The sequence below is a fragment of the Rhipicephalus microplus genome, unplaced genomic scaffold, assembly GCF_043290135.1.
Source record: "Rhipicephalus microplus isolate Deutch F79 unplaced genomic scaffold, USDA_Rmic scaffold_14, whole genome shotgun sequence".
Classification (NCBI taxonomy): domain Eukaryota; kingdom Metazoa; phylum Arthropoda; class Arachnida; order Ixodida; family Ixodidae; genus Rhipicephalus; species Rhipicephalus microplus.
In genome coordinates, this window is record NW_027464587.1 from 11743520 (window position 1) to 11765788 (window position 22269).

The window sequence follows — 22269 nt, forward strand, 5'->3', positions numbered from 1 at the left end:
CCTCAATCTCATCACTGTGATCAGGAAACAGAGAGGAAAAGTACAGCAGTAGTACATAGAGAAATATTCAATTTCAAGCCCTTTAGCAATATCATCTAAACAAATTGCCAGTTCACTGTTGAATTCTCGATGGAAACAAACAGCTGATCAGGGACGCAAGCTTGGCTTGGCACTGGCTTGGCCGTTCATACAGAGCCAAAAGCCGCTGCAGCAAACTGGATTGCGGATCGTATTGAGACAAAATATTTTATACACTTCTGTTTTCTTTGTTTCATTTCTCTAATTGCTCTTGTGATGGCGTGGACCGCGCTTCGTGATCTCATGTACCGGCGCACTGCTTTTAAGTTTAGTATGGCGCACGATAATACATGATTGCGTGCTTTAACTTAAAAAGGTTCGCGAGTATGGCAGCAACACTGCAATGTCGGGAAGAGGCACGGGGAAGAGGATAGTAGTAGAACCAGTAGCAGCTGCATGCCCGGGTGGAGCGACTGATGCCCAGATGGAGGAATGTCAACCCGATGCCTTTTGTGTTGGCCGTTCTGGCAGTTCTGCCGACTTTATAGAAAGAAACGACCCCGTCGCTTGTCCTCTTCTCTTTTCCTTCGGGCATCAGCGACAACATTGACGGACGACGTGTTCGACTTCACCGTGCACGTGAGTATAGGTTGGTTTTTCATTGGAGTGAATTCTTGTTCAGATTTGCAACTTGTCGACTTCATCCTGATCACCTGTCACCGGCAATAAGTCACATACGTGTGATATTTAGGTGAAATAAATGATAATGCACATTTTCTGCTCTATTTGCGTGACTTAGCTACACCAGGACATGAGGTAAAGCCTTTGTCGCCTAGCCACTAGCAGGCAAGATCGATCACTCGCATCCTTCAGTTCACGAATCAACGCGCCTGCCTTAAAATTAGTAAGCTGCTCGCAAAGAAATCTTACCGAGGCAATTTTGTTTTCTGTGAACAATGCACCGTAGATTTGTCTTGAATAACAAAAAAAAAAACTTGAAAAATAAATGTCGCGACCTTTTAGAAAACGCCGTGTCTAAGAGCTAGGCGCGGCATTTTGTAAAAGGCTCATTAAATTCAGTATGTTTTCGTAGTTTCTGCTTGAAATTATTATTGTCTATGAACTTCATGACCCAATCTTTTGCTTTGGCTGAAAATCTCGGCGGCAAAAACTTTGTTCAGTGTCCCTTTAAGGGCAGGTGTAGATGCCATCATTTCAGTCGCAAATCTTTTTGCTAGTCGGTCGGCTGGTTAACAATAAGGGTACTAACTAGAGTTCCAGATTTCATCAGCAACACATCGTCATGGCTTCATCAGATGCTGCATTATATACATTCTATCCTCGTTTTTTAATAGGTGTACCGTATGGTCCACTGTTACAGGAAACAAGCGAGCTCATGGACAGTGAGCCATGTGGTGCTAACTGGCAGCGAGGCTTGTGAATTGGACGCATGCGCATAGAATCGGGGTGCGCCCAGTTTTGTCTGCTATTTCTCCGCCTGTACGCATGACAGCATTGGAAAGCGCATCCGTATTTTAGCTGCGCAATTTATCTAGCCCAGTGCCTCCTGCTTCAGGGATTTCCTGTGAGCACAAAAAATGCATGATTTTAATCGTTGCTGCAGTGTTTTACAAGTTGTCACCGTAAAGCACATCATATTTTTCGCATAATGCTCGCTGCAACTAGCAAGTTTCGATGACTCAAAATGCTGTTCAGGTCTGATGTAGCAAACATTTTAAGCTCGTCCTCGTGACCATGAAGTATTGGTTTATTAAATAATGGAAGGCAGAGTTGGTATCAGTTGATTTACAGTGTGAAAATGAAAAGTGCGAAGGACCGTGCCTCGCAAGTAAGCCCCGAGAGCATGAGCAGAGAAGTAGCAGATGAGGATGCTCATGCGCTGCATTTCCAAATCTCACCAGCACTAATGCTTGACGGACTGCTGGCCATGCACTAGCGTGTTCTTTCTGAAACAGGACTTTGGCCCTGTAAGCAAGTTCTTGAAGGGCATAAGTAAAACCTAGAATGGGCCCCCTAAATGCACCCATCCTTGAACCATTGGGCTTATGAATTAGTGCCCTTTTCAAAATACAACTATTCTGAGCTATAAATTGTGACAGAACAGTGCACGAAGTTTAAAAATGGAAAAAAAGTCTTTAAATGTCCCCTTTATACATAGTGTTCCTGTGATGTCACTTCTGCCCTTGTCGCCTTCTCCCGCCATGGCCGGGTAACTCTCTGGGTACCTACGGCGTTTACGTGCTTCAGTGCGGTTTGTTGGGGGCTCGTCATCTGTTGCTGTGAACGATGTGGAAGCATTGTGGTTTTTTGTTGTCTTACTTTAACGAGCTCATTGGATTAGGAAGGCCTCGCTCGTTCACTCGATACAAGATCAGATAATCAAGATGTGTGACACATATACCAGCCACGGCGTACACCGGCTGCCCGCCACAACCTATGAGGGCCTATTATCTTGCTTTCACTACAAATTGCCTGGCCCAAAAACAAGTGAAAGCTCAAAATCTCTCGAGCCGCAATTTTAAAAGTGGATGTGCGAAGCGCAGCTGCTCCCATCGAAAACTAGTCATGCAGAGCTAGGCAAGTTTACAAGATATAATATTATGAATATATTGTCATGGCCTAAGCCACCAAAGTAGCAATGCCCCCCCCCCCCCCCCCCCCCCAAGTGTTTTAAACAGTGCTGATGTTGAGCTTGAGCCTCTTTGATTGCAATTTGTGGAAATAGTCGAGGAAAATATTATATAAGGCAGATAGCGACTTTGCGTGGTGTGTGCCGCGGTAATGCCAGTCATCACTTTATTTTTCGCGTATGCTTTAACACACTTTTCACTTTGTATTTTGCTTTTGTTGTACGCTAATGTACAGTGGAGTCACTGAACATGATAGAGACCGTGTATAGAATTAATTGACTAATTAAAAAAAATCCTGACGCCCAACTTGAACCGATCGGCTATACTTCAAAGTGAACTAATATTGTTTCCCATTCTTTATAGTTTGTTTCAATGCAATACCAAATCTCCGCGATCGCCATCACGATTTTAACCGCCTTCCTCGCTATCATGATTTTAACTGCGGACAAGTTTGTATGTACAGTATCTTGGTAAGCTATATCTGTTTGCAGGTAAATACTTGGCTATGGCACTTACCCGTAATGAAGTTGCACCTGAAGATGCAAATATTGCAAAGTTTCTTCAAGTAGCTTTTGTTAATCTGCACCAGCCAAATACGCTGGTACTTTTAGGAAAATCGGAATGTGCGTTCTCAATTTCAGGTTATAACTTTCAGCGAAGAAACACCCTAAGCTCTGCTTCCTCTGCGTGGACTACTAAATCAACTTGCCTCACTAGCAGCTCATAATTTCTCAAACTTGCATTGTGAGGCAAAACTAAACGGGTGCAAGCACGAGGAGACAACATGGCAGTTGTAGGCGATAGATTCGGTTTGTGCCCGGGCATGTTGGTGGCGCATTTCGGAAGTGACGAAAAGGCGCTGCGAGATGCACGTGCACACTTTGTATAGTTGCTGTATTGGACAGCAAACTTTTTTTCTTATCTGAGCAGTTTTACCAAAGGAAGCTTCATCATATGGCGTGATAAATGAAACGAATCCACAGGTTGAACCACATCATAGCCTCGCTGTGCTTTTGTACTTTTTTTAGCTCGCAAAATTTATTTGTACATATAAGTGACAACTTGCCAGTAATAAGGCAGCACTTGTTTCTTTACCATATGATCATCTCCGGTGTGCTGCTGCCTCAATATTTTAAATTCTAAGCATTTACACCATTGTATGCTAACTTTTCCTTCAAAGTGAGACAAGCCACATGTGTATCGTAGATCAAGAAGCATGCCAGTTTTACGTACTTGCAAGGTAAACATCAGAAATGCACAGTTGATCAAAAATACTAGTTTAATGGTGCATCTACATAACAGAGCACCTGTGGCACCTCGGGAACAAGATAATGCCACATATGTTACAAGAGATAATTAAAAAAGACAGGGGACGTTCTGTGAACAAATAGAAGCAAAAATAAAATGGCACATGGCAGCGAGCGAAGGCGGCAAGGGGGGGGGGGAGCCCGTGGGACTTCAGCGGCTGAACGTAAAATGTGTGTTTAATATGTGGGAGAAAAAAAAATTCAAAATTTTGGCGACTGAAATGAGGGTGACTTAGTCAGTGCACTCATGACGAGAGTAAACACGGTTTTTATTATTTATTTTTTTTTCAAATCTCTTTTGAAAGCCACAAAAAATCTGTATGTGGTGCAGCCTAACAGAAGGTCCGTGAAGGCAAATTATGAATTCGTCGTTGTACAAAGGCCTTTTTTTTTTTTTTCTTGCGCACCATCCCCGCCGCGGTGGTCTAGTGGCTAAGGTACTCGGCTGCTGACCCGCAGGGCGTTGGTTCGAATCCCGGCTGCGGCGGCTGCATTTCCGATGGAGGCGGGAATGTTGTAGGCCCGTGTGCTCAGATTTAGGTGCACGTTAAAGAACCCCAGGTGGTCTAAATTTTCGGAGCCCTCCACTACGGCGTCTATCATAATCATATAATGGTTTTGGGACGTTAAACCCCACATATCAATCAATCAATCATGCGCACCATAAATAGTGCTCAAAATTTAATTGCATATGTTGTTTTCATCCTCGCTGTATTCCGTGCTGTTTATGGTGTAAAAAAAAAAAAGTAGCACGCTGAAGTGGTGCTGCTTTTGGGCAACAGTTGAAAATGGCGGGGTGCATGAATGCGGAATACTGCCGCTTACACTCAAATCACTCTTGTGGTCACCTCCCACTGTTTGCAGCATGTGTTGTGTATACACAGCTGCATATTTCCTAGCTAGAAAAATTTGATTTGAGGTGTTTCACGCCATTTTCCATGTAACTATTCCACAATATCACACACTGATCAGCAGGCTTTCAATTGCGCTGAAGGACACAGGTGCCATAAAATTCATAGTCGATTCTTTCAAGAAACCGTATGTAAAGGCTGAAGCTTCATGCGTACATACACACACACATACCATATTGTTTTTTGTACTTTATGAAAGCTGCGAAGGTCTTATGTGCCTCCAAGCGTAACCTGTCTTATTTATTCTCCATCACCGTAAAAGTTTTGTGAGTTTCAAATAAAAGTACTTTGCGCATGGCCACTTTTGGGTAATTTTTTTGTGTAGGTGTTATTTGAGCAGCCTACAGTGTTTACTTTATAAGCCTGTATGTATATGTTGCATTATAAGGATGCAGAATGTGTGTAGCTGTACAATATAGATGAAGTGTAAAAATTAAGTGTGTCTATTGTAGTGTTCTTGCAACCAATCTTACCTTCGTATTCTAGAACGTCCCTCCACTCAACGCTTCACCTTCACTTGAGATGGCTGATGGGAGCGCCGTCTCTAAGCAGAGAAAATTGCTGCATGTCAGCAATAATCTGCTGTGATTCTCGAGTAGCGCAGCGTCGCTTTCAAACGAGCAGCGGCACAGTGCTCAACTCTGTCAAGTGAAGGGTGAAAGTCGAGTCGGGGAGCGTTTATGAATATGGGGGTTAGTTTTGTTGTCTTGTTAACCTGCCATTAACACTGGATTGATGCTACTTTGCTCTAGCTGTACAGTGCTCTCCAAGGCTCAAGGAGGCACCGCACGGGGAAGGCTCGGAGCAAACCATGCGTGAGTTTCCTTTCATTGTTACACTATGCACGTATTAAGTGATAGACTTTAATGTATGCTATTTGTATTGTGCAAGTTTTTGGGGACATACAACTTCCAACACTTATATGTTCTGACGAAAATCACGCAAGAATGAGAGAAGCTTGTGCAAAAATTATGCAAGAGTGTTAGAAGCTTTTGCAGAAGTCTGTGAAATGAAGTTTTGAAATTTTGTGGCAATGTGTCATTGTACAGTGGTCAACAGTCTTGCTCAGCATGCTTGACTGCAGGGCTCCCGGCTGCACAGGCGCATCTACGGAGTGCCTGATGCATGATGGGCCAAATGTCAGCCTGCACACTGGTGCCTCTTATCCCCGTTTGTCTGTTACATCAGTGTCTCTTGTAAAGGGGATCAACTGTGCTACCTTCTTTTTTCGAATGTAATGAGTTCTTTTTCCAGATTATTGTTGTTTTAAAGTAGAGCCTCACATTTCTATCAAATACTGAGGATTCTATTTTTCCTTCTAGATGCTATGAAGTCACTCCTTGTGTTACAATAGAGTGAACACTGTTATGAGAAAAGCTACTTTATGGAGTTAACTCACTCCATATTGACTTAACACACAGAATTGGTGAAAACTACACTCCATTCCAGCTGCATTAGGAATAATATTCATTTGCATACTTCTGTTTCTTTTGTTTGTTTGTTGGCTGGAGGTTTGGAGTATAGGGTGGCCAGAGGGCACTGTGTAGTCTTTCTTCATCTTCCCAATTTTGTGAACATCAATTGATTGCCGTATGGGAAGCAGCCAGCATGCTGAAACAGCGGTGCAAGCATGCAAGATGTTCACCATTGCATGCAGTCAGTTGCTGTGAGCAACCTACTGCATACAATTAACTGCGAGTGGTGAACTAACGCTGCACTATGTGTGCCTCCTGGAAAGCTGCAATGGTAAAGTGCCACAATCGTATAGTAACATGGATAACATCGCAATTTGTTTGTTGAATAATTTTGCAACAGAATCAATGGAGTTTTGGATAAATTTTTGTATCTGCCTGGTTCATCAAAGCTACAGAGTCAAATGCTGTATATACTCGCGTATTATGTGTACTTTTTTTGTCAATCCGGTCATGTGCGAAGCTAGTAGGAATCGCTGGCCTGAAAGCTCAACTGGGAATATATGTTGCAGGCGCTGTCACAGCTGTCTCAAAGCGGATTGTCATTTGTTTTCTAAGCCTGTTCAAATGCCCCCATTTTCTTGAAGTTCTTCCGAACAGTGCTCACAAAAACCAGTTCCCACGACAGGGTTATACCAGAGAACATAAGTACTTTCCAATAATTGTCGGGAACCCAACGTAAAGTAAGATGCAGACAAGGAAGCGCGATGCCAACACAGTGCTGTGTGTGTCGCCCTTCATGTGTGTGTGTGTCCATTCCTTGTCCCAGTCTTCTATTGCGTTGTGTTCCCTCCGATATCTAACCAACACACCCAAGCTTCTATGCTAAGTCTTATTCAACGCACTTTTCTGCTGGCTCCCATACTGAATATTGCATGTCGAAGAACTCCACGCTGATGTGCTTAGCGGTAGCACGGTTTCAGTTTTCTTCGGTAAGCTTTATAACAGCAATCTGCCTCGTATATAATTATTGTAGCCTATCACAAGGAACGGTAAAAACGCAATGGCCAGATGGCGAAATCGAAAAAAAAAAAAAAATGAGTGCGAAAACCTGCCTCATCTAGCTGATGTGACAGGTCCTTGCACGCGTTCAACATCTGTGCTGTGTCTCGGGAATACATTCTTGCCGTGGAAGAGGTGGGAAGATAGGAGGCAAACCTTTAGGCATTTTGGACTACACATAAACAGGTTTCAGTTTTCAAGTTCGATATTCTAGGGAAAGCATAAAAGTTCATGGAAGAAGGGACCTTGCACTCAGTCCATTTTGTGTAAGACTGCACTCGCCTGCTCGACAAGAGATGTGCCTGATCAGAGCATCATGAAGTCAAATGTGTCTGTGTGTGTGCTGGCAAGGTGGCTCGGGCTGGTTGGGGAGGGCAAAGTATGCGAGCAAAAAGTTTCTTGTAGTAAAGCAGGCTGGCTAATTATACTGGTGAGCAAATTATGTGAGGATGCAAATTGTGTGAGTAAATATGGTATGTACTCTTGTATGTTTCAGCTCTATTGCTACGGATCCTGCGGATCCAACTTGGCATCCGGCAGCAACAAAGAGAGGTTCTGCAGGAGGTGCGACAGCTGAAGCACAAGGTACGGCTCTTGTCCGTGCCTCAGCACGCCCAGCCAGCATAGCGCCCCTCTGACCTTCCCCGGCTGCCTGCTGGTACGATTGGAGAAGTGGAGGCAGCAGAGGCAGCTGTGCAGAGTACAGCTGTGGCTGCGGCTTTGGTGTTTATTTCTTGATTTTTAATATGCCTATGTAACATGCAGAAATTTAGTACTGCTTTAAGATACTGTGTTTCGGGAAACAAACTTGTCAGGTTATCTCATGAGCCACTGTACTGCAGTCGAATATGAATAATTCGTACTCAAAGAGGCCAGAAAATTTGTTCAAATTAAAAGAAGTTCAAAGTAATGAAAGTTACCGTAATTACTTGAATCTAACACGCACCTTTTTTCCGGTTAAGAGAGTTCATAAATCGCATGTGCGTTAGAATCGAGTACGAAAAAAAAAAAATGAATATGGTCATTCTATTGCCATCGCCACTTACAAAATGGCCGCCCCCTACGTGCGTCGGCATGGCACGTCAGTAATTTCTGCCTATGTGTTTCCCATGCGCGGCACTTCATACGTGTGCTGAGGAGTTCGTCATCTTGTAGTACATTAGCATCGACGGCATGGTAGGGCCGACTCCGAAAACTCGACGAGTGCACCACAATGCTGCTTTTAAAAGAAAAGTCGTCGCGTGTGCCGGAACGGACAGACATCGGGCCGCATCGCGGTCATTCGGAGTTCCCGAAACGTGCGTGCGGGACTGGCGGAAACAAAAGCAGAATATTGTCGACAGCAAAGATTCACGCAAAGGCTTCAGTGGACCACAGCAGGTTTGGTTTCCATAAATTGAAGAGCTGCTCGGCGAGTATGTGATTAAGCAGTGAGCGGCACAGCGGCCCGTGACGACAGAACTTCTCCAAGTGCAGGCTATGCAGTTAGACTTAGAAAAAGGGCTAATGCAGAGCCATTTTAAAGCGAGCAGGTGCTGGCTAACGAACTTTATGAAGAGAAAAGGCTTTTCCCTCCGAAGGCGAATGGGCATATGCCGGAAGTTGCCGGAGGAGTACGAAGAAAAGCTTCAGTCTTCAGAGGTTCCTCCTAAACTTGCGGCACAACAACGGCTACCTGCTTGGGCAAATCGGGAATGCCAATCACACGCCTCTTTACTTCGACATGCCTGGCACCACAACCGTCTAGGAGAAGGGGGCGAAGCAAGTTTGTGTACTGACATCGGGCCACGGTAAAACTAGAGTGACAGCAATGCTCTGTTGCATGTCAGATAGGCATAAGCTTCCCCCGTACTTCATATTTAAACGGAAGACGCTCTCAAAAAGAGTCGTTTTCGCGAGTGGTGTGATCAAGCGGGCCAACGAGAAAAAAGGGTGCGCGTCGCAACCGATGTCTTAGTTTTTTTTTTTTTTTTTTTTTTTTTTTTTTTTTTTTTTTGTCGTGGAAACCGGGCGCGCGTTACAATCGAGGGCGCGGTAGAATAGAGTAAATACGGTAAACGAGCGGAGGGCTCACCATGCAGTGATGCATGTGCATGGAGAAGTTTTATTCACAAATTACAGGACATCCGTCATTAATTAAAGTAGTCAATACATGTCTGTATACGTTGGCCTTGCAACGAGTCAACAAGTTTTGCGTGCAGTTTGCAAAGCATTTGTACTTCGGCTTCAGTATTCTCCTGGCAAAAGAAGTTGCGCGCGGCAATGTCCAGTGCTGACACTCTTCGAAGACAACCGTGTTTCCACTGTTACCATCTGCGCTGCAGCCGGAGCGTGGCCAGCACATGATGAGAATGGAGGAGCGTCTCCACCTGGAGAAAAGCAGATCGGCATTCGAGAGAGAAACACTCCGCGGCAGCTTTCTATTTTTTTTTTTTCTCTCTTCATGCGCGATGTTGAAAGGAGAAGAGTCTCTACATAGCAGGAACGAAAAACAAGGAAGCGTGACACCGGCGCGTTGCAGATCGGCATGAGAGAGCCAACTCTCTGCGACAGCTTTTTTTCCCCTCTTTCTCTTCATGCGCAGTACTAAGAGGAGAAGGGTCTCTGCGTGGTAGGGACGAAAAAAGCCGAAGCGGGGCACAGGAATGTCGCAGATTGGCATTTGGCAAACATTCCACCGCAGTCTTTTCTTTCCTTTTCTTCATTTTCTTCTTCAAGCACAGCGATGAGGTGTCTGAAGTGCCACCGCAGGATTGGGCGGGGTGCTGAGAGCATTTTCGGAGCGCGGTATAGCTTTGATAGGACCACAGCGTCAGTTCGAATTAAGTGTGTTGGAATTAATGAGATTCGACTGTATTTACTATAGTCTGTGAAGTCCGAGTGAACTGTCCTAAGCTAGCAGACGATGTAGGCGACATCGTGTGTTTGATGGGCAGTGACTAGCAATAGCCTGCTTAAAACAGACATTCAGTAATTTTGTTCATTTATCACCCTATTTCGTGTCCGCTGCGGCTCTCTCTACTTTGAGCTACAGTTCACCCTGCCTTGTGTTAGCCGATTTCTTACTTTTTTAAAAATCTAACATGCACCCAATTTCGCAGTGTAAAGTAAAATGCACCTTTGTTTATTGTGATGAGATTTCTATAGCGACATGCCTCTTTGTTGGCTATCACAGAAAAATATAAACAGCAAATGGTGCGACCATCTAGTGCGACCTTTATTTTTCTATCAGTTTCATCTATGACCAAGATTTGGTCGCTCTAAGGTTGCCTCTTAGTACGCCTTGATCATGTTCATTTATCTTGTTGTGCTCTGCTTACAATGCATTGATTAAAAACATGTTCAAGCTTCTTTTTGAATTCCACATATTTTATCGTTTTTCACCTGTAGAAGCTACTCCTGGTCAACATTCAGGCAAAGACATTGTAACCTCAAAGAAACGTGTATTGGAATTTGAGCACTGTACAAAGTAATTATACTATTTCATAGCTAGAATCAATATTTATTAAGGGTTATAACAGTGTTGTATTTGATTTCATAACAGCGAAACTGCATTCAGAGAAGGACTCTGAAAGGTTCTCACACTGAGTGTGAGAGGGCTGATGTGGAAACCATTTTAGGTCAAGTGAGTTGAAGTTAGCGTAAAAAAACAATGACATGTTGTGATGCCCAAAAATTCAAGTTGTTGTTTTCAGTGTCCTGTTCTTGCAGATTTTTATCATAAAAACATTTCGATGTGCTGTTGCGTTTACCCCATCTATGCTTTTTGCATTTTTTTACAGCGCAAGCACCTCCTGCAGATTGGGGGACGCGGCCTCCGAGAAATTGGTGTGAATGCCATGAAGGCTGTATTGGCACATGATGTGCAAGTGCTGTACAGCCTTCATGGCAGAAAAGGGAAAAGGGCCTTTGTGAACCTGAGGCTCTGTAGATTAGTGACAGGTTAGACTTGTTCATTGTTTTATGTGTGTGTACCCTTGTGTATTCTCTGTACTGCAGTGCTTCATGTGTACTATGGTATTTCTGTTCTTGTATGCAGATGTCATCTGCCAAAAAGCAGGGTGCGACCAGGCGGAGGCCCTCAACTTTATTAAGAGGTGGCTGCCAGGGTCTGGTGATCGCTGTGGGGGCAGGAAGCGGCGCTTCAGAGAAGCATTTGTTGTGGAGCAGCCCGATGATCCCCACTCTCAGAGTGCAGATTATCGGCTGCTCGCGGCAGCTGGCTTCCTGCCCAGCCACAGCAGCCAGGGCCTTGACAGCACCACTGTCACTGTGCCCCCAACGCAAGCTGGCCTGCAGTAGAGCGGGCCTTTTTTAGTTGTGTATATATATTTTTCAATGTATACATTTTTTGTTGTACCAAACAAATAAAAAAAAAACAAAAAATAAATAGTCTGCAGACTGTCGGTGGTGCACTGTTCGGCTAGCTTATGCTGATTCGGAAGCACCATCACCATGTTTTAGTTACAAAAAAATGCTCTAAACTATGAATATTCTCGATTACCATGTGGGGGACATATGTGGGGATTGCAAGTGGGGAACATACGCTTTCAACATTTACTTCCTAACGACTTTTTTCGATCTGCTGTACCAAATACCAGTACCAAATAAAGCACTCGCTATTGCAAAAGATAAATTGGTAAAAAAATAAACTACACTTCTAGTGTTAGCAAAGGGAATGAGGTATAAAAGATGAAATAGATCGAGTAACTGCTTTCAGTTCTCAGCATTCAATTTTCTGTTGCCCCAAGTATACAGGGCTGCAAAGCTACAAGAGCGGGTCATCGAGGCATATTGTTTAAATCTTCCGGTAAGAAAAATTCCCTACTAATAATGGTTACATAATGGCAAGTCAATCAGTAGCCAATATTCGTCGTGCAGGAAACATCGGTGTAATAACGGCATTTGATTGGCTGCAATGTGGCCCTGGATTGGTCCAATGTCGGTCGTACATCCGTAGCCAATATTCGTCGTGCAGCAAACATCGGCGTAAAAATGGCATGTGATTGGCTGAAATATGGCCCAATGTTGGCCGAACATTGGCAGCTTTGTCGGCAATACGACGGGCCTTCGTCGGCCCAATGTTGGTTGCATACTGGCTAAAACATCGGCAAAACGTCGGCCCATCAATGGCTTGAACGTCGGCCCGACATTGGAAGAAGTTGCACTTCCGACGTCGGCCCGACGTCGGTGCCGATGTTAGCCGATGTTGGTCCAAGATTGGTCCAACGGCGGCGTGCTGCCTGGGAATAGGGGAGGTGGAATAGGAGACGCCATTTCAGGCAAGAAGAATGGAGAGGTGCAGACGAGAATAAAATGACGCCTGTATACTGTTTGAAGACGAAGGCAGAGGCGGCGTAGCTGAATGAAGGAGTGAAGCGACGCAGCACGCAGCTGCCACCTTGCTGGGAACAAAGAGCGTCTAGGGTTAGCAGGGTAGGTCCGTTAGAAGCACGAAAAAGACGAACACGGAAAACGAAATGGGTTCTTACACGTCCTCGTCGCCATTGCTATGTTGGGGCTGGCTGGTCCCGACGAAGCAGAAGAAGAAGACGGCCGACGGAGACGTACGCGGCCGGCGGGGACGCCGACCAGCCCGAACACGCGGGTTGGCGCGCAGCGCCAAAGAAAAGAACAACAACCGCACTCCACGGTTACCCAACATATGGTGGCTAGAAGGGCAATGGCTGCTGCGCCGCGCGGCGCAGTTATGGGGGCTAGAAGGAGGAGGTGGCGTCAGCGCTTGCGTATTCGCCGAGAAACCGCGATCCTCCGTTTCAAGCGCAGCGGTGGCGCTGCTGCCAGCTTGTCGATGTGATCGCGTCGCGGTCGCGGTCTCTCTCTCTCTCGTGTATCGCGGTTGTGGAAGTGTACGGAGTTTCTCGTTGCGTCGGTAGAGTGGCCCTTCTTCTTCGTGGCTGCGGTTATTTTGCCGCGTTTTTTTTTTTTTCAAGCTGTGTTTCGGTGGTGACTTCTCAAATGTGAATTCCGAACTCAGCCGGAACCATGAGCTCCACCATGAAGAAAGCGAGGCAGACTCACTGTTTTGCGCCTGGCTGTACGTCAGGCTACGTGTCGTTGAGGCAGCCGGGTCAGCATGTGTCTCTTTTTTCTGTGCCGAAGGATCCTGTGCGCTTCGAAGCGTGGCGACGAGCCGTCCCCCGTGCCGACAAATCTTTGGACGCGAGGTCGGCGCTGTGCGAACATCATTTCGACGAGCAGTACATTGACCGTTGCTTCACGCACGTGATAAAGGGAGAACTTGTGGAGATACCCCGAGAGCGACCACTCCTGAAAGCAGACGCGGTACCAACCGTATTCCCCAATGTCCCTGCGTACCTCTCCAAAAAAGCGCCGAAGAAGAGGACATCGAGAACGTCAACCTGTGGCTTGCCTACAAAGATTCGGCGCGAAGAACCGAGCGTGTCCTGTACTTTCCTGTACTTTCCTTTGCTTGTTCAGAATCCGAGTCGCATTTTTAAGGAGTGGAACCGCACGCAATCCATGAATAAAAGGTTTTATTAGCGCTGAGCTTGTGCGCAGCAGAAGTAATGGACTAGCAAAAAATAACTTGGGTGTTAAAATTGTTTCCGTGAATCATCGTCACGCCCAATTAAAATTGATTTAACGCGTTTAGGTGAGCTGCACATATGTACGAGGACGGACAGTGGAAAACAACCAAAATTGACAGTGCGCCATTGCGCAATATCGTTTTTCACTGTCCCTGTCCTCATCCAAATGTGTAGTGCACGTTAATACTAAATTCTAGACCACACCAACGAGCCCCTAAAGCTTATTCACGTTGCTTGCAAAAAAAATTAATCGGACGCCCGCGCGCATCGCGCATCGCATTACGGTCAGCAGCGCCACCTACGCCCGGCTTGAAACGGAGGAGCGGCCTCCGCCTTTCGTTGGCGTCACCTCCCCCTTCTAGACACCATACCCAACACACACTGATTTTATTTGCAGTCGGTTTGAAATCCTGGATACAGTGTACTAGAAGGGGCAGTGAAGCGGGCGGCAGCTTCCGCGTGACTCCGGTGGCGTCACCAGCAGCGGCGGCGCTGCGATCGACCAATCTTGAAGAGGAGCACGCGAAACGTAGCATCCACTGCGACGCTCGCGTGTGCTTGACGCGCGCTGTAGCTGTGCTTCAGATGTTTGCGCGTAAGCACTTCGCTTATTTAGTCTGTATTATCTGCTAAGGACCACAAACTACAAGTCACACTGGTTTTCCCACAGATGCAAACGCATTTTGGGAAAGTACTGGCGGCTTGAATAGAGCCACGCTCTCGAAAACACGGACACTTTCCATCGCAGTTGAGCCCCATTAGAACATTTTTGAACCGTTTTAACAATCAGGATCGAGTTTGTTTAGCCCACAGAATTTGAAAGCGCAGACGAATCTCTGTTGAATAAAACAGGTCACTGACCAATGTCAAACAAAACAAGATGTTTCTCTGATAGACGAATCTCTGATAGAGAGCGAGTAGATTCGGATCTTAGGTAATCGTAATAGGGATGACGTGTGAGAGGAGCAAAAACGTAGCTAGTCGCCACAACTATGAAACGCGCTCATTCTCTTGCAACCCCTGTCAACAGCATAGTATGCAAGGCCTGAAAAAAAAATTTTTTTAATGATCGCGAAAATGAACGTCACGCAGAATCAGCTGTACCCGTTGCTGAAACAGCTATAATAAAACATTCGTGCACGAATTTGAACAGCCATATACGCCCACAGCAACAATTTATTTTGAAAAGGACACTGAAATTTACCAATAGAAATCGTGCCCCAAACGCAAGTCAAGCAAGCTGAAAAAGAGGACTAGCACACCACTGATGCAGAAAGCCAAGTGGGAACTTCCTTAAACTGGCAGAGCAGCCGATTGTATTTATAGTGACCGTGCACGCTGCGGCGAGCAGTTAAACGAGCTACAGCATTTCACAAAATGGACACAAGGTCATGGTCTCTGTAATCTGTGATTTAATAGTGCCCCGCCGCGGTGGTCTAGTGGCTAAGGTACTCGGCTGCTGACCCGCAGGTCGCGGGTTCGATTCCCGGCTGCGGCGGCTGCATTTCCGATGGAGGCGGAAATGTTGTAGGCCCGTGTACTCAGATTTGGGTGCACGTTAAAGAACCCCAGGTGGTCAAAATTTCCGGAGCCCTCCACTACGGTGTCTCTCACAATCAAATGGTGGTTTTGGGACGTTAAACCCCACAAATCAATCAATGTGATTTAATAGTGACAATACATCACAGAATTTGAGAACACACACATGAGGCAGTAGGGCGCAGGGCATTTATATATGAAATTGTTTTTCACACTAATGCAATGAGAACATTACCCTGTAATGGGTAGAAAAATAACTGAACTACTATACAAAAGGGAAGACGCTTGCTTTGATACAGCAAATCCTCACGCTGGCAAGGTAAATCTCAGAAAATAAATAACAGCAGGCGAAGCAGGCAAAAGCATAATGCATGTTAAGAGAGTTGCCATGCACCTAGTTTAGCCTGCTTAGTTTGAGGTGCTTGGCTGAATTACGTTTCCTCAGCAGATTTGACTTATTCTCACCTTTCACAAAAAAGTGCAGTCGCATAGTAACGTAAAACCCAACAATGCGTGCTGTTAGGCTCTTGGTGTGAATTTCGCAGCCAACCTGCAATGGGGAAGCATGATGAATCATGTGCAACACATCCATAACACTCTCGCTATGAAGTTTGCGTCCACTGAAGCAGTTTGTAAACACGTCTTCAAGACGTGAGATGAACTTCAGCAGTTCAAGTGAGGGGTAATGCAGGCCACCCAGGTCGATGTGCTTGATGAATTCTGCTGCAGGCATGCGGCGCCCATCTTGTGCTGAAAGCAGAAGGCAGTCAGTACAAGCAGGGCAACTGCTTGGTAAGACGCACCTCTTGGCAACGTAGCCGGCGATGTGACATATCAGCCTCGAGTCACTTCTTCTGACATTGTATGAATGTTCTGCAGAATTTCCTGACGTTGACTCGTTGGCAGGAGCTTGCTTGTTCAAGTGCGAATTCACTGTGTCCATCAGTTTCTTCTTGCCTGTCAATTCACTGTCTTCAATGCTGAGCAGGGAGCTGATTGTATCTGCAGTTGAATTTCCACCTGTTACGCTACGGGCAAGGTTATAAAACGACAGGCAGTTCACTGCGAGGAGAAACTGCTGCGGGGTCGGGTGTGTATTGCAGCCTGAAGACATTCTTACAATTCCAAAAAAGTTCTCACTTTTGTCTTGGCTGAGTTGAGATGTGATCAGATACGTGTGTCCCACTTTCTTGTGTAGGTTGTCAAGGAGCTCAAGAGTGCTGGTAAGAGTTATTCTTAGCCCTTCTGCTGTGGATTGGTTGAGGAACTGCTTTTTGTCTGTGTGGTCCTCCCTCTTGTTTAGGAACTCAAGCATTTTCTTTATGACTCCTACACTAGGAGAGTTTGGCTGGACGGCTTCTGCAGTATATCTGCCAGTCATAACAGCGATCAGAGCTTTTATCCTTTTAAAAAAACTTTCCGTGGCATCGATGTTCCCAAAGCGTCTATGCAGCTGTGTACGATAAATGAAAAAGGCCCGAAGTGGACCGTCTCCAAATATCTGAAAAGCATAACTTGCCCTCATTTTCTCGAAATTATTGGGCATTAAGTGAACAGCAGTAGTACTTGGCATTGCTTTCAGGGTTACAGAATCACTGTCAAATTTGAATGCTTCTTTAAAAACTGCAGTGAAACTTGTCCCTCAGGTGTGTTAAATGTGGTGTTCAAAAGTCGGTTGCGCACATTCTTTACAAAGTGCGGGAAATCAGAGAAAAAGTGAATAAAGCGGTTGCCGTCAACATGATGCACAGCCTTGCAGACAACTTCCTTTGAAGAAGCATGTATATTGAATTTTCTCCACATCGCCCTGTTCCATGATGCCGCATCACAGGTCAGGAAGTCTACAAACAAACCTGCTTTCTCCGCCAGCACTGTCGCCTCGAGCACAATCTTAGCTAAAAGGTCGCCTTTGACATTTTCGTGACTTGCAAATGTTCCAAGCACCTGTGTCCAGCTACCCACAAGTGGCACGAACATTACGACAAGCCCGTGATTGCATAGGAGTGAGTGCTGTTCTTTAGGAGTGTACTGCGCCAAATCCACAAAGGCTTAAACTTTGCCATCTGCACTTACTGACAGGTTCTCTGACAACTTCATCTCATCTACGACAATACCTCCATGTCGATGGAAGCTGTCAAATTCAGCCACTTTTTTTTCAGCGCACTCAACACTTTTTCATTAAAAGCATAGCCAGTTCTGTATTGAGCCGTATATTTTCGGATGGTTGTCTCACTTGGCAGAGCAAGAATGTTTTGCTTTCTCATATATTGGTACAACTTCGGGCTTCTTATTTTGAGCAGAATACACTCCAGCATCCATTCTTTATCATACTGCATCCCGCAAGGGCTCTTCCTTTTTGCTGATTCGAAGCACTGTCTGACGGCAAGTTGTTGTTTTGGTGACAGCAAGCTTATCTTTGCTGCTAATACTTCTTCAGCAGTCGCAGCAGATTCATCCTTCAACCTACGAACACCTTTTGCTAGGTTCCCCAGCCTCACCACGAGCCTCTTGTTCCTGCGGGCGCACACGTTCAGCTTTTTCACAGTACTACTGCAGGCCCTTGATGTCTTGTGTCGTTTCCTGATCCGCGACTGCCTTGTGATGAGGGCCTTTCTCAAGTACTTACAGCTGAAGCAGGGCGTTTCGTCTTTCTTGGTGCTTCCAAGGCACTTGACACTAAAAACTGATCCCGACTTCAACTCAAGCTGGCGTTGCAAATTCACAGTAATGTTGGCTGTCAAAGAATCACCTTGTGTTCCCGCACCCTTGCACAAATGCAGTAGAGATGCTTGGTACAATACCGCTTCTGCGTCCAGCATCGTAAAAACAGCAGCCTCTGCTACGGATTTCTTTTGAACAAAAGTTCTCGAGTGGATACCACCGTCGGCGTTCACAGTAAAAAAACATGGCCTTTTCTACTTTCACTTCAACCGTGGAAGCATTCAGTGAACAAGACGTAAAGCACGCACCGTCAACCTCCCGAAGTTCGTGAAATGTCCAGTACCTGTTGGGGAGTTTCACATCCCTCAAAGCTGCAATCGTTGCAAGGGCGTCGTCGTTCGCCGTGGGCTCGTTGAGGACATCAGATACACTTGAAGGAGACCTGTTCCGCACAGCTGGCTCATCCGTAGTTGACAGCCGTCGCCTTTTTCGTGGCACAGCATCCTCTTCGGATCTCTTCCTTACGTTTCTCTCTGGAGGCAAGCGCTTGCTCAAGTGCGGGGCAACGTTAGGCAGGATGGTGGGAACAGCGTCGGGTGTTAGCGTTGGCGTCCCGCGAGGAATCCGTAACTCCGTGCCGTTGATGATGTGCACATAGTCCCTAACGATGAAACTCTGCTCAAAATGTAGCTCACACACTGCAGAGTCCGGTGTTAGTCTCTTGTCGCCTCTGTGCAAATAACGTTCCCAAACGCTTCTTCCCAAACGCTCTGGGTCTGCGGGTGCTTTAAACAACGAAAGCTTCGCCGTTTGTTTCATTCGAGAGTGCCCTGTCCTGCATCTAGGAGCGAAGCAATGGTTCGAGCGTTGTTTTTCAGAAGCCATTCGAACGTTATAGCATGAGAGAAAAGCGGGAGAATCACTTCCAAACAAGCGCGTTCCAGCCAAGGAACCGGCAACGCCGGCAGCCCGAAGCAGCCGCCTTCAAGATTGGACGACTACAGCGCCGCCGCTTCGTTCACCAGCGGCGGCGTCAACCGGTCGTATGGGTAGCTCTCTCCGCCCGCTTCACTACCCTGTCTAGTACACTGTATCCGGATGGATGGATGGATGGGTGGATGGATGGATGGATGGATGGATGGATGGATGGATGGATGGATGGATGGATGGATGGATGGATGGATGGATGGATGGATGGATGGATGGATGGATGGATGGGTGGATGGATGGATGTGGCTGTACCCTTTAGATCGGGCGGCGGCTAACGCCACCTAGCCGTAATACTTAGTGAACTAACCATTACATTTATCTTTTTTTTTTCCTTTAAATAATGAAGCTGAGGATTCGTACTTCGCAGTGAAGAGTTTAATTTTCACTCGTGCCTTGACTTTAGCCACCAATCAGATAACCTCCTTCTAGTTAAGTCTACCCGCTTGAAGTCTATTTTGCCCTCGCTGTCCCTAAACCCCAGTGCTTTGAAAAACTCTGCGCCATCATCCTGAACTATAGGGTGAAGCCCTTTACATAACATTATCAAGTGTTCGGCAGTTTCTTCTTCCTCTCCACACGCACTGCATACTGTGTCTACTCCTTCGTATTTGGTCCGATATGTCTTGGTTCGCAGTACTCCCGTCCTGGCCTCAAACAGTAGAGAACTACCCCGAGTATTGTCATAGATCCTTTCCTTGGCAATTTCCTGCTTAAACGTTCGATAGATCTCTAGTGCGGACTTCTTATTCATGCCCATTCTCCACATGTCAGTCTCCGTTTCCTTCACTTTCTTCTTAACCGAAAGTTCTTTTTGGTTTGGCCACCTGCTGTTTTCTAAGTATTTACCAGTCAAATTCCTGGTTCGCTTCCTCCATTTTGTATCGACATTCTTCATGTACAAGTAGCTGAAAACCTTCCTAGCCCAACGCTCCTCCCCCATTTCTCTCAATCGCTTCTCAAATTCTATCTTGCTGCTAGCTTCCCTGCCCTCAAATGATGTCCATCCCATATCACCTTGTACTCCCTGATTTGGTGTATTCCCGTGAGCTCCTAAAGCAAGCCTACCTATTCCACGTTGCTTAATTTCTAATCTTGCTTGAACTTCTGATCTCAAGCACAAGACGGCATTGCCGAACGTCAGCCCAGGAACCATGACCCCTTTCCATATTCCTCTCACGACATCATACCTATTGTAATTCCACTGTTCCCTATTTTTCATGACTACTGCATTCCTGTTACCTTTATTCGTCACGTATATCTCGTGTTCCCTCAGATACTCAGTCCCATTGCTTATCCATACGCCCAGATATTTGTATTGATCTGTTATCACTAGCGTGACCTTCTAAGCTCACTACCTTCGTTGTCATTGAAAATCATGACTGCTGATTTTTTCCTTACTGAATCTAAAATCTAACCTATCTCCCTCATTACCGCAGATGTCCATCAATCTCTGCAAATCTTCCTTGTTGTTGACCATTAGCACTATATCATTTGCCTACATTAATGCTGGTAGTGCCTGATCAATGAGTTTTCCTTGTTTCACTAAAGAGAGGTTGAAGCCCAGTCCACTTACCTCTAATTTGGCCTCTAATCTTTATAGGTACATCATGAATAATAAGGGTGACAGGGGACACCCCTGCCTAAGCCCCAGTTTTACCTCTGCAGGCTTGGATACCTGTTTTTCCCACTTTATAACTACCTTTATAGATATCCTTTAAAAGATTAGTGACTACATGTTCCACGCCTAGTGTGTCCAGTATTCCCCACAATTCCTCTTGAACCACGCTATCGTACGCTCCCTTGATATCCAAAAATGCTAGCCACAGGGGCCCGTGTTCCTTTTCTGCTATTTTGATGCACTGCGTCAGTGAGAACAGATTATCTTCCAACCTCCTGTGTTTCCGAAACCCATTCTGCAGATCCCCCAGCACCCCCTCATCCTCTATCCATGACTGCAGTCTTTCGTTTATAATCTGCATCGCCAGCCTGTAGACCACTGATGTCACTGTTATAGGACGGTAGTTGTTTATGTCAGCTTTGTCCCCCTTTCCTTTATAGATCATGCTCATCCTGCTAAGTTTCCATCCATCGGGAACTTCACCATCGATTATTATTGTGCTCACTGCCTCTCTCAAAGCCTGCTTAGACTTCGGACCTAATGTCTTTATCAGCCTAATTGGAACGCCATCTGGGCCTGTTGATGTACTACTAGGAACCCTTTTCTCAGCCCTTTCCCACTCTCGTGAAAATGGAGCCATTAAACCCCTTGATTCGTCCTTGTCTATTGTGGTGCATAAAGTACTTCTTTGTTGAAATTTTTCTGTACCCTTTGTTCCTATATATTCAATAGCTTCGTCCCCTTCTAGCCTAGCACCTTGGGCTGTATTTATAAAACTCTGCTCTAGGCTCGCCTCATTTCTTAGGGAGTTTAGATGGTCCAAAATTTCGCAGCTGCCTTTCTATCTTTTTTATGTACTTCTGCCACCCACTGAGCTCCCTTTTCTTCTAATCTTTTCATTGATCAGAAGGGATGCATCCCTTCTACAGCTTAGAAAGATTTCCCATTTTCTTTCAACATCATCTGTCGGTTCACCCCGCTGCTTAGCATGTATGTGTTCCCTAGAGGCTTCCTGACGTTTTGCTATGGCTCTCTTAACTTCCTCATCCCACCAACTTTAGGGTTTGTGTCTTCTTTTCCGGGGTGACTTGTCACGCGTCTTTGCAAGCTCTAGCTCAAAGAGTCTAATTAGATTCGTGTATGTCCAAACTGTCTTATTATCCTCAGTGATTACTTTCTCAATTTGTTTAGTGGCTATTTCAATTTGCCTTTCTGAATAAAAACTTTCCTGTAGTTGCTCATCTTGTCTCCTTCCCACTTTCACTGCTCTTCCAAAACTTAGCTTGATACGTTCGTGATCACTACGCAGACTTCTGGAGCCACCTTCATCTATGTGCATTCCCCTGAGCTTATCATACATCCTATGTGACATCAGTGCATAATCTATCGTCGACTGCAGCCTTCCTACCTCCCATGTTATTTGCCCTTCACACTTCTCGGTACTGTTGCAAATGATCAAATCAAGCCGTTCACACATATCCATGATCAGTTTGTCTGTCGCATCGGTATACCCGTCTATATCTTCTAT

The 22269-nt window shown here is 45.6% G+C and overlaps 2 protein-coding genes and 1 long non-coding RNA gene across 4 annotated transcripts; 2 read left to right on the plus strand and 1 right to left on the minus strand.

The window, feature by feature from the left end:
- The first annotated feature begins 264 nt into the window (after positions 1 to 264).
- LOC142784476 (uncharacterized) lies at positions 265 to 8736 on the plus strand. 2 transcript variants are annotated; one of them, XM_075882854.1, is made up of 3 exons: positions 265 to 657; positions 5648 to 5702; positions 7858 to 8736. In XM_075882854.1, exons 1-3 carry the CDS (start codon positions 511 to 513, stop codon positions 7986 to 7988), a joined length of 333 nt encoding a protein of 110 aa, XP_075738969.1. In that variant the 5' UTR covers positions 265 to 510; the 3' UTR covers positions 7989 to 8736. The 2 variants fall into 2 exon arrangements, with proteins under 2 accessions (XP_075738969.1, XP_075738970.1); XM_075882855.1 differs by having other exon boundaries at positions 271 to 657; positions 5640 to 5702.
- Positions 8737 to 9425: 689 nt separating this feature from the next.
- LOC142784477 (uncharacterized) lies at positions 9426 to 13301 on the minus strand. The gene is made up of 2 exons (XR_012888644.1): positions 12854 to 13301; positions 9426 to 9730 (listed from the first exon to the last, which is right to left on the minus strand). It is a non-coding gene; the product is annotated as an uncharacterized LOC142784477 (long non-coding RNA).
- On the plus strand, positions 11180 to 11745 carry LOC142784475 (uncharacterized). Its single transcript, XM_075882852.1, has 2 exons — positions 11180 to 11303; positions 11401 to 11745. The coding sequence occupies exons 1-2, from the start codon at positions 11201 to 11203 to the stop codon at positions 11661 to 11663; spliced, it is 366 nt and encodes a 121-aa protein (XP_075738967.1). The 5' UTR covers positions 11180 to 11200; the 3' UTR covers positions 11664 to 11745.
- Positions 13302 to 22269: the final 8968 nt, after the last annotated feature.

Excerpts from the sequence above, each read along its gene's own strand:
- LOC142784476 (XM_075882854.1), top strand. The coding sequence starts at position 511 with ATGTCAACCCGATGCCTTTTGTGTTGGCCGTTCTGGCAGTTCTGCCGA. Across the intron at positions 658-5,647 it reads TGTTCGACTTCACCGTGCAC|TGCTCTCCAAGGCTCAAGGA; the intron begins GTGAGTATAGGT and ends CTAGCTGTACAG. Across the intron at positions 5,703-7,857 it reads AGGCTCGGAGCAAACCATGC|CTCTATTGCTACGGATCCTG; the intron begins GTGAGTTTCCTT and ends TGTATGTTTCAG.
- LOC142784475 (XM_075882852.1), top strand. The coding sequence starts at position 11,201 with ATGAAGGCTGTATTGGCACATGATGTGCAAGTGCTGTACAGCCTTCAT. Across the intron at positions 11,304-11,400 it reads GCTCTGTAGATTAGTGACAG|ATGTCATCTGCCAAAAAGCA; the intron begins GTTAGACTTGTT and ends TCTTGTATGCAG.